The sequence below is a fragment of the Protomyctophum bolini genome (genome assembly GCF_963924005.1).
Source record: "Protomyctophum bolini genome assembly, chromosome: 8".
NCBI classification, from domain to species: domain Eukaryota; kingdom Metazoa; phylum Chordata; class Actinopteri; order Myctophiformes; family Myctophidae; genus Protomyctophum; species Protomyctophum bolini.
Genome location: NC_137869.1, coordinates 27,721,770 through 27,734,203, shown reverse-complemented (window position 1 = coordinate 27,734,203; position 12,434 = coordinate 27,721,770). Strand labels below are relative to the sequence as shown.

Sequence of the window (12,434 nt, the reverse complement as noted above, 5' to 3'; positions counted from 1 at the left end):
AGTGAAGGTGTACAGGGGTGTGAAACTGAGTGATGAGGCCTAAAGCACAGCTCTACTCTGGGCTATGTTCTGTTCTCTTGATCTCCCCCCCTTTCCTCTTATCCTGGCATCTTCTCCTTCCTCCCTCCCTCCAGCAGCCTGTCCTCCCTGATACGTTCTGCTTTTCCCCGTTGTGCCCTGAGGACATGAGACTTGGACAGGAGACGTGGAGAGGAAATCATGGCTTTTTTCCTGCAGGGTAACGAGGAGATGAAAGATGACTCAGGCTGAATGACAAGAGAGACGCCGACGGAAGGAGACACAAAACAGAGCGAGATTAACAGGTAGAAAGAACGTCAGTCTGAGGGAGAAAGAAAAGGCCATGGAAAGAAAAGGATAGACATGCTCAATGCTCATACATAAAAAGACAGGTAGTGAGGTTGGCAGAAGAACAGTATAAAGTAAGAATAAAGCAGGCAAATAGATATGGATCAACAAATAGACAAACGCATCAGACACACAAAAGACAGATATGCAATGCATAATGGAAATGGACAAGACACCACAGGCATAGAAACTACGAGAGGCCAATATGCAGATGACAATACAGGGGCAATAAAAACTAACCTAAGTGGTAGGGCAGTACGGCCACAGGCATGAAGGCCAGGGGTCAAACAGGAAAAGGCAGAGATAAACAGACAACAGAGGGATAAATTAAGAGAGGAGGAAACGGATTAAGAAGCCAAGGTGAGGTGTGTCCAGAGATCCCAGAGGCATCTGACCCCTGGAGCAGTGGGAGGGACAGCGGGACGGACAGGTGACTGACAGTTTGGTGAAGGACGGATAGAGAGTAGAGACGGGGTAATTTCTCTCCTTTCTCCACTCCTCTACCTGCTCTAACGCCCACAACGCCCCTGCCCCTCACCACCCCACCCCACCCCTTCACTCCTCTCTCATCATTAGTAAGGAGTTGTGCAGTGAGATACTCGGGTTACTATCCTCTTTTCTTTTAGCTCTCTCGCTCTCTCTTCCTCCGTCTTTGGCCTGCAGGCAAATTCTACCTGTCAGATCAAACACGCACTGGGCCTACAATACACTCTTAACTCTGGCTCTCTCTGTGTCTCTCTCTCTCTCCCTCTCCCTCTCTCTACCCCCTCTACTCTGGAGAGTAAAACGAGAGAGATAGAGAGAGAGAGGCAGAGAGACAGACAGAGACACAGTCAGAGAGAGAGAGATAGTTAAGCAGTTAACACCATAACCCAGCAAGGCATCAAGGGATTTTGTTCTAGAGAAAGACGGTTTTAAATGACAGTGTGAATCTGGCCTCGGCGTAGCAGGGAGTACTCCATCAGACTCCATCTTATAGTACAGTGTTAGAGACCCTCTTCAACAAACACCGACCAGGGGGAAGACAAAACACAACCTCATCATGAATGATTCACCATCAGCCATGAGTGTGGTGCCGTTTTGTTGCTAGATACAGATACCAGTATCAGAAAAGCACTGAGTATGCCAGTCTATGCCATTCCAATACCACATCATTTATCACATGATGATGTTTCATGTTTGGATGCTTCAGTTGATGTTGCAATGTTGATGTTATACTCTCACTGTACTATTTACATAATTATTTCACTAACTTGTAGCTGCCCCTTTAACAAATATTAATGAGACTATTCCTAGATCAGTGGATGGCAAACCGTTTACTTTCAAGGACCCCCCATAACTCTGAGAGTGTACGACTACGAATGTTAACAAATGGACCCTTATGCTGCACTCACACGGGCAGATGCAAAGATGCAAAGGATAAGACCACAGAGCAGCTACATGCATCATGGCGTCTTCGCATCGTCATGTCGCTGGCTTCCATTGACAATGAAGGGTAGACTGTATCTTTAAATCCGCCCGTGTGAACGCAACATTATGGACCTCTAAGGGTCCAGTCAGAACCCAGATGGTCCCTGGACGCCACTTTGAGACCCACTGTCCTACATTTGTTTAAATTACACACTGGTATCGGATAATCGATACTCGGTATACACCGATACGCAAGTCATGGGAATGGGAAAGGAAAGTATTGGTACATCTCTATTTGTTACAAGGTAAAGGTGCTGGAAGTCACAACACAACAGACAGTGACAGTCACTAACACATGGTTGCATACCTACAGGTGACACACACACACACACACACACACACACACGCCTCTCTCTCTCAGACTCACAGGTGACACACATACACCTCTCTTTCTCTCACACCCCACGGCTAATGGCTTGCAGTCTCACCGGTTAGACGGCTTTGCGGTGCCCTGCCCTTCCCTGCCATCCAACCTCTCTCTCTCCCACACTCATTTACTCTATCTCTCTCATCACTCCCTTCCTGATGAACGTGATGAGATGCCGTGGCTTTCTGGGCCAAATAAGGCCCTAGCAGCGGCACCGTGACATTGACGAGGAACGTCAAGTTCAGTGTTTAGGAGGAGGGCTAATTCCATTCACATTCCAGTGAGAAACTCACCGCACTGCTCTGGAATTACAATGTTGCATTGTGTTAATATAATGACACAGGAGCATGCTGCCTTGTCTATTGTGCAACAAGTTTCATTCACTGTGTGTGTCGTCGACACAAAATAACATCATAATTGAGACACTCGAGGTGGCACAGAGCAGAGATAAAGTCCAATCTGTCCACTGCAGTGCTGAACTAGAAAAAGTGCCCCTCTAGGCACAGGTCTCCACCAGGCCAGGTCAGGTTGTGGCCTCCTGGTGGTGCTATAATAGGCCAATGTGAAAAGGGTGCCATTTGTTCTTAAGCCTTTGATGCAATTATTGAGGAATTTTGTTCTAAAAATGTATTTTACAAAAGTCGGCCTCCTGATGGCGCTATAACAGGCCGAAAATTTGGGGCAGAGGTTCATCTTTAGCATATAGGGAGTGTGTGTGCAAAGCTTGGCATTGACCGAGTTAACGGTGCCGGAGATTAGCTGGTAACGGACGGACGGACAGACGAGACATAGAGAGAGACCTACTCTCTCCCCAGGCCTGGTGGAGACAAAAAACTCTATTTTGGCTGTGCTCAGGGAAGCGAAGCCGGGCAGGGAGAGCTACCTGCGTTCGCAACTCCTACACTACAGGCTGGCACAGCGCCTGGCAGTGGGGGTGTTGAACAGGAGGAGTAGGATGGATGATTATTATGATTATTATTAGGTTTTAGAATAATAATAAAAAATAGTCATTACTGTATATCGTCATATTAGACACCTCTTATCTCTATATTCTGTGTCTGTGTTTTACTTGATCATACAACAGCGAGCATCATCATACTACACTACAGTATCAAAAGCAGCAGCAGAGCAGAGTAGCAGACTGCTTTTGAATTTGAATTCTGAAAAGTAAAAAGGCTTTGTAAATATGAGGTTTCCACGCGACAGAGACGATACATTCAGAACTCAGAAACAAGGAAATCAACATGTGTTTTACTTTTAGCAGTGGTGCAGTTAAATTAACAAGGGAGGGTGACACAAGTTACAATACATGCACAAATGGGTGACACACAGTGCAACAGTTATTGGCGATTAGCTGGACAAGCTACATTATAACAGTGTTTCCAGCCTGACCCCTCGGAAGCTGCATGAGACATAATTAGACTGATCTCGGCCAAGAGGCCACTGACTGTTTACTTACAACCAGCCGCCTTTAATATGCTGGGAAGCCTAATAAACACATAATGGGATTTTCACACAATGGCCCTTTTCACCAGTGGCACGGCCGAATAAGGGCATGTGTGTGTGTGTGTGTGTGTGTGTGTGTGTGTGTGTGTGTGTGTGTGTGTGTGTGTGTGTGTGTGTGTGTGTGTGTGTGTGTGTGTGTGTGCGCGTGTGCGTGTGCGTGTGTGTGTGCAGACGGTATTCAAATGGACCAGTTAATCAGTCTAACAGTAGGCCTGCGCTCTGTCAGCTGACTGGTGTAAAATGAAAAGACTCAATGAATGCCTCCCCTCTCTGTTTCTTCAGGGCACCCCTCTCTCTCTACAGTTGTCCTTATATCGATGATATCACCACTCCTTTTAGGTCATCTGATATGGATTTTTTTTAATGCCGACAGCAATAGAGCACCGAAGTGTGACGTAATGTATGCATCCTACCACGTTTTTTTCCCCCCGCCCCATTCAGAATTCCTATAGACGTTTAATATTGCGTCCTGTGTTCCAAAAATAAATAAATGTTTGCATGCCGGTTTGATTCATATGGATTATGAAGCATCAACTGACGGCGAGATGATTTGATTGGCTGAGCACGGAATGTGATGGATGATGATTGTGATTTTTCTTCTTCATACAATTCGTATATGAGACATTTCTAATAATAATCAAATGTTATTCTCCATACTAGAGAAATTACTTCTGTAACCAGCGGATGAACGAGTGACCTTTGGTTACTCTATTCCCATATTTCTGAGAACAGGAAGGACCGATATTAATCAACCGATTTCTGTTAACTCTGTACCCTACAAGGCATCTGAGTCCACTGTCTGTGCATGTGCCTTTCATTCTAGACAGGCCTATCATCTCTTACTACTGTATTTACCAGTAGCTCTAGAAAAATAATGTTTTAATGCATTTAAAACACAAGTGAGACACATTTAATTAAGACAATTGTATTAAATAAAGTGACTTAAGCAGACAATAAACAATGCTGTTTAAACAACAATAACACTCGACAGGAAATCTGTTGGGAGACTCCAATTCAATGGACATTAACATTCAGGTATGTGAACCCCTCACACTATATTTGGGATTTGGGGAGATGATCAGTTGAAGATCAGACTAAATGACTTGAATCAGGAACACCCCTGTGGTTGTCACGCAAACATGGTCCCAGTTATCCTCTAGTGTGCATAGGGCCACAATTAGAGGAGAGTAAAAGGACAGATGATTGACAACACAACTGCCTATTTTCTCTTAAATATAACTTTAGTTATTTTCAACCAAGGTTCATGTTTTAGGTTGTTATTAGAGAAAGTAAAAGATGAGTGTTCATTTTTGTTCATTTAATGCTTTCTTTCGTTTTAGGGATTTTAGCAGTTTTGACAGGGGAGCGAGGGCATTCGAGCATGGGGCTAAATATGTATTTCTTTACTAAATATTATGGCGATTTCTTTTTTTATTATTTACTATAGTCATAATATACCCCAGGAAATTACATCTGGCCACAGAAGATCACAGGATCTATACTGAATGTGAAGGTAGCCTACTGGGGGGAAGCCTGTGTGTCTTAGGCTCAATATAACACATTCAGTAGATCTCGTGATCTTTTGTGGCCAGATGTAATTTCTTGGGGTTTAGTAGGACTAGAGTAAATATTAAAAAAATGAATCGCTCTAAAATGTTGTAAAAGAATACATATTTAGCCCCATGCTCGAATGCAACCGCCCCTTTGGTCAGCCTACTGGTGTTCTACTTACCAGTCAATGTCAGAATAATAATAATGCAATCAGTAATTTTAGCTATTTTCACATTTTAATTCAAATATTGGACATGATATGGTATATCGTTGCTGTCGGGCAGAAACCTCTCATAGTTGTTTTTGTTTTTTCATAAAAATAGAAGATCACAGACGTGATTTGAGGTTGTAGATCTGCTACTTGAATGTCCATGTCGTTCAGTAACAGTTTTGGACACATGAGGTTTCCACCCAAGGCCCGACCAGACGACCACCGAGAGGAAACATTGAAGCAAAATGGACATGGTGGCTGGAGTTGGTATTGCACTATGGGCCATGACACTATGCATGGCACTATGGGCCATACGTGAATGTGCGGCCCATAACCAATCCCAGAATGCACTCTGTTCCAACCCGGAGGAAGGCCTCATGCGCTGGGTGAGCAACTCAATGCAAGTGGATGAGAGGAGAAATCCGGTGACGTCTCTATTGTTCCACCAGACAGAGACGATATATATGGCACATGGCAAATGCTTCAAAAGGGATGCTGACAACAGCATCCCATTTGAAGCATCCAGCATGCGCCTACATGTGCACTGCACATGTGCATGTACTGTCGCAAGCAAGTGAGTGCAGTGTGTGTGTGTGTGTGTGTGTGTGTGTGTGTGTGTGTGTGTGTGTGTGTGTGTGTGTGCGTGTGTGTGTGTGTGTATGTGTGCGTGCATGCGTAGCAGACCATGTGATTGCACATGTGTGCGAGTGTATTTCTCAAGACTGTTGTTTTGGACTGAGTTCACTCCCACATCTAGGACCTCATTTATGAAAAGAGTTGACAATGCATAAACATCAGCCACTCCGTTTGGATTACTGTGCTACTCCTCGTCATGGTGTAGCTCTCACACACACACACACACACACACACACACACACACTCACACACACACGCTCGCATACACACACACACACACACACACACACACACACACACACACACACACACACACACACACACACACACACACACACACACACACACAAAGCCTCCTCACACCTGCAAGACAACATTCTGTCTGACCTTCAATTAGCGAGACGCAGGAATGTGAAACACAGATTAAGGAATGTGCCTTCCCTTTTCTCTTATAACGGCGAGTATCAGAATGTTGAAATTCCCACCCAAAAAAACACAAACTCTGGGAACAGACACACAGTGTGTTTCACATCACATTAAATGAAATATGATAGGTTCATGAACCGCGGATGGTGTGCTCGCATTGGTGATCACGCTTGGGAGGGGCAACACAATTACACAGATAGCTGGAACGTAATTACAAAGCAGGGCAAGCTGTCAAAAAGTGGCAGACGTAGATTATGAAGTCACTGCGTCAACCTTACACACTGTCAAATCCCCAGAGTTGATTTGACCCCAACGTCGTTACAAATCGAACCATTTTGTTCTATCTGTGCCGCACGCTCCCTGAGTTCACACAGCCGTAAGGGTCTATTATTTGGTTCCACTTGTACACTCTGAGAGTTAAATTACCACTGAGGATTTTACTGTGCACAGTAAAGCACTCGTGTTTTCTCACTGAATATACATACATTATTTCCTTTTACCTGTATCTACTTGTCACATTGCACATTGCTATTAATCACAATCCAGTGATGAATAGCTTTTGACACATTACCACATACTTCAGTTGGCCGTTGAAATGTCTATCTGCGGTAACAATCGATGGGTTTTTCCCTGAAGAGGTCTTAACGGCCAGAACATTGGGTTTCCTGTACTCTGCGTCCTAAATAAAAAATTGGCACTTTGGTCAGTGTGTGCGGCCACTTTCTTGTTCCTTCAAGATTTCTATTCAACAATCGATGACAAAACATTTGATTCAATCAAGCCATTCAATGTCAGCAGAGTGTGCAGTTTGAGTTTTGCTCATTTGTTGCATATTGAAGAAGTTATCAGCTAATGAATACAACCAAGCACCTCTCCTTCTCACCGTATAGGCCTATACACACACACACACACACAGCAGTACTGACACCTCTCCTTCTCACCGTATAGGCCTATACACACACACAGCAGTACTGACACCTCTCCTTCTCACCGTATAGGCCTATACACACACACAGCAGTACTGACACCTCTCCTTCTCACAGTATAGGCCTATACACACACAGCAGTACTGACACCTCTCCTTCTCACAGTATAGGCCTATACACACACAGCAGTACTGACACCTCTCCTTCTCACAGTATAGGCCTATACACACACAGCAGTACTGACACCTCTCCTTCTCACCGTATAGGCCTATACACACACACAGCAGTAAAGACACCTCTCCTTCTCACAGTATAGGCCTATACACACACACAGCAGTACTGACACCTCTCCTTCTCACAGTATAGGCCTATACACACACAGCAGTACTGACACCTCTCCTTCTCACAGTATAGGCCTATACACACACAGCAGTACTGACACCTCTCCTTCTCACAGTATAGGCCTATACACACAGCAGTACTGACAGTACCTTAAAGAGAACCTCTCCTTCTCACCGTATAGGCCTATATACACACAGCAGTACTGACAGTACCTTAAAGAGAACCTCTCCTTCTCACCGTATAGGCCTATATACACACAGCAGTACTGACAGTACCTTAGAGAGCTGTTGGTTCTATGGCAACAACAGCGTAAGTAAGGAAATTCCCGACATGTCCCACAAAAAGCTATGTTGGAGGTGGAAGTGTGTTTATTGGGACTGTTCCCAGTCCTGGTGTACTTTGTCAGACAGAGGAGTCCTTTATTCCCTCTTCTGTGCCTGAGCAAAACCTCATGTCTCACAGACAGGCTGGGATTGATCGAAAAAAGAAAAAGAACTCTTGGCCTTTGAAGTATATCAACCGACGCCATTTACTTATTGTGGTGTTGATCTGCAGAACTGCTGTATTGGTTCAATCAATTTGGCTTGTGTTCCTCTATGGACTTTAGTATCTGCTACCCTGGCCTCGGACCTAGGAACGTTTGCCTCACCTGCAGTGTCCAGTGCCGTTGCTGAAGGTCTGACACGTAGCATTGTTAACACACGGCTTCACATCATCGACACACTGCAGCCCTGCAAGACAAGGAAATGAGTTAGGATACATGGACAAAACCATGGACACCAAATTAACCACATGTAACCAAAGTGTCCCTATTGTGGGGTGAAGGTTTGACAGAAATAGCCGATCCACAAACCACAAAGCGGCAACGCAGCATGCCGTGAGCTTGTAGACGGTTTGAGTGATTAAGCTGATAGCCAACATAAAGTTTTTTTTGAGCTACAGTAAATATAGCTATTCTTACATTATAATCATCTTAATAGAGTATATACATTTCCCCCACAGAATGGCTGAAGGAAGCATTCACAATGTTTTTTTTTGTCATTCCACTGAATTCCAAGCTTACCCACACTTTAGGCCTAACTGATTGTTCTGCTGTGTGTTGGCGCTGCCTGCCACTGTTCCAAACATCTACAGCATTGCAGTGGTTTTGGCTCCGTTCTGAAATGTATAACGAAATGCAGAACCGACAACTTGGCTCTCGACAAGCGTGGCCTGCAAACCTTCTCCTTTTCGCTTCTCCATCTGCCAACATCTGTTGGGCTAAACCTAACAAGCCGCGCAAAGCCAGGCCGAAGTCAGTCAGTGGCCATGGGGGCAGCCGGACAGGCAGACAAGGAAGGCAGGCAGGCAGGCAGACAGAAGTGAGCCTTGATAGATACAACAAAGCCCGACTATCTCCATGCCAGTGAGACACTCGAGGCCAGACACATCCTCCATTGTGCGGTCCGGAGGCCACCAGAGACATGGGGCTCAAGTGGTCTTCACGCACACCATGCTGGCACAACATACCAAACAGAAGGGTGTTGCTCACAGTCCTAGTTGTCACGGGAGGAAGCCAGAGGAAACTTTTGTTTTGTGAATGATCAACTGCAGTCAGGCGGTTTTGTGTCTCATCTTTTAGCCACATTACATCACACACCACACCTTAAACCTGACCTCACACTTTTGGCCATGTCAAAAAGAAATTACAAATTGAGAAAATATCACATCCATAAACTCACAATGCGTCACTTCGTGACTCTTTGTGAGCTTGTTGATCGGCTATTTGCACTGCTTAAGCAGTTAAAATTGACAGTTTTTAGGGTAGGGAATATCTCTGGGGTTGGGTTGTGTAGTAGTAGAAAGGGCTTCTTCCTGTCAGAGCAGTGTCAGGTCATCTGATTTCAAAGCAAAGCCAACTCAGGGTTCACAAGACAGTCATCACACCACAGGAAGAAGTGTGCTTCCTGTGCTAGATGCTAGCGTCATCTAAGGTCACGTCACGCGGACCTCATCAATATGTCAGGGCCAGCCGTACAATCGGATGACATGGTTTTAGAATTGCGGGGGGGCAGATTTGTACCCGAGTGATACGACTGAGACTGACTGAGTGATGCTACTGTAGCAGCTAGCACTCAGTCAGTCGTATCACTCAAGTACAAATTTACCAGTGTTGATTTTGTTGACTACCTTTTTTGACTGAAGAAAACTAAATAAAAACTAAGTTATGATGACAAAAACTATATAAATATATTGAAATTTTGTCAACAAATACAAACTAGACTACAACGTTAGGGAGGGACTAGTGAAGAAGAGATCCAGTAGAACTAAAAGACAAGTTATATATGTTTGGTTGCGCTCTGAAAATAGCAGATCCACAAGCCAACAAAATACATTTAAGTCGACTGAATCAATTGTACATTTAGTAGACATTTAGTAGACATTTCAGCGTTCAACGTTCCACGCTAAGTTAACTCTATGGTTCCACGCTGCACAGACCTCCACCAGGGAAGACGGATGACAGTCAATCCTCTGCCCAGGAACATGGCTTGCAAGGTGGGGTAGATGGAGAGACATACAGTAGGCCTACTCAGATATATATATATATATATGCTATATCTACTGTAATATAGAATGTGCTTAATTGGCACAAAAAAAATTGACTTTGTGATGCCTGCTAATATGCTGGCTCATATGTGTGGTTTTGCCAGGCTGTGGGATACGGCGCTCATGGAGGCGGAGCATACTCGACAAGCGGTAGCCGTTTTGTTAACGATGCGTTGTGTGCCCTCGTAAATATGTCCACACTTTTGACTCGAAGGAAGCGGGATGGTTTTCCGACTCTTCTGCTTGTTTACACTACTAGTAGCCTATCATCATCATCACTGACTTAAGCAGTGGCCATAGTGAACTGAAATGGAAAGTAAAGCTGAGAGACATGACACTACAGCGGTCTTGCTCTCCTTTAACTCCACTCCTCTCTCTGTGGACGTCAATCGAACGTCAATTTCGATTTGAGAATCGTGACAGCCTTAGTCTGCAGTACCTACGATCGTCCAGCATGTCCATTTGGCTTCAATGCTTCATCTCGGTGCCCACCAGGGCTTGATTTAAGCACGGCTAGATGGCTGTTCAGATTGTTTCCTCGAAACAACCTGTTATAATGGTAAATATTCCCTTTTGTTTTCTAATTCAAAATCCCCCCCACCCAAAAAATAATAATGCCATACATTTTATATACTTAGTATACATACAAAAGTAGTGAAAATAGCAGATCTAGAAGAGCTATTTTCACTAGTATGGTTTGGGGGACCAGTGCTCTACACCCAGTAAACTCAGTGGTCCTACAGGGCCTAGACTAGAGGCTACAACAACGACACAGGCCTGGGGTTTGTTTCAAGCCTTAAAACACCAGACTCTGAACACGGCTGCTGGACAGAGACAGAAGGAAGACTTGTCCTGGAGTTGGGCCGACTGGCATAAGCCATTAGACATGGAGATACCAGCGCATAAACCAGCGTGAAATCCCTAATCCCAACACACCCACGCACACATGCCCATACATACACACAGACACGCACAGCTTTTCAGATTAAACCGATGTCACACACAGTTTCACTACGTCACAAAATATGTCTGACCGCGAAAACAGAGTCTATTTTTGTGCCATTCACCTATTGACCGTCTGTGTTTATGTGCCATTCCCCTAATGACCAGAACACACAACGGAGTCAGACACAGAAACACAGGTGAACACAGGGTTTTCATAGCAGACATATCACTTCGGGGTCCATCTCAAATGGAAAATTATTTAAGAAAGATGTTAACAACGTTATATGGTATGTTATCCATCCCATCTCCCATGCTCAGGACTATTCTCTCAGGGTACCTCTTGTCCTATAGCTCCCAGCCTTATATATAAGGATTATTTATTATATGTTCCATGGTTGTTTTGTCTGTACAGTATGCATATGTATAGTTTCATGTTACAAAGTGGACCACAATGGAAACAAGCGAAGGCTCTAACTAAGTCCATTTGGCATTTTTTTTTAATTTTTCTGTAATTTTCTTAACATGCCAATAAAGTATTCTATCTATCTATCTATCTATCTATCTATCTATCTATCTATCTATCTATCTATCTATCTATCTATCTATCTATCCATTTCATTGGTTCTCAACATGGGGTCCAGGGACCCCCAGCGGTCCTTGAAGGGGTTGGTCCCCCCCCCCTCCATTTATATGGATTATATTTTCAAACATATTAAAAAAAAGCTGATTCACAAGCTCAAAGTGTGCCACTTTGTGCTGCATTGCGCGCTTGTACATCTGCTATTTTTGAATATGTTAAAGAAAAATCTATAAAAATGAATTGTGACTTTAAATCTTCTCTTCTGGGTGTCCCGAGTCCCGAATCAGGCACAATCACAATATCAATTTGAGGAAATACTGATTTATTGAATGAATACATGGGCCTGGATGTACAGGGGTTGGTACTGATAGCGTTAGTCAACATACACAGGTGACCAAAAGCAACAAAAAGAAACAATGTTGAAGGGGAGGAGAGAAGAGAGTTTAAATGTGAAACAAGCCTAAGGGGTGACCGAACAGAACCGAGAGAGAGAGATTGCGTGTGTGTGTGTGTGTGTGTGTG

At 44.1% G+C, this 12,434-nt stretch overlaps 1 protein-coding gene across 2 annotated transcripts in view; it reads right to left on the bottom strand.

Moving 5' to 3' along the window:
• notch2 (notch receptor 2) overlaps nt 1-12,434 on the bottom strand; it is a 70,405-nt gene that overhangs the window by 47,141 nt on the left and 10,830 nt on the right. For both annotated transcript variants that reach the window (XM_080770306.1, XM_080770307.1), the window contains exon 2: nt 8,451-8,532. In XM_080770306.1, the coding sequence (XP_080626432.1) occupies nt 8,451-8,532 (82 nt within the window). The remainder of the gene's footprint in view (nt 1-8,450; nt 8,533-12,434) is intronic.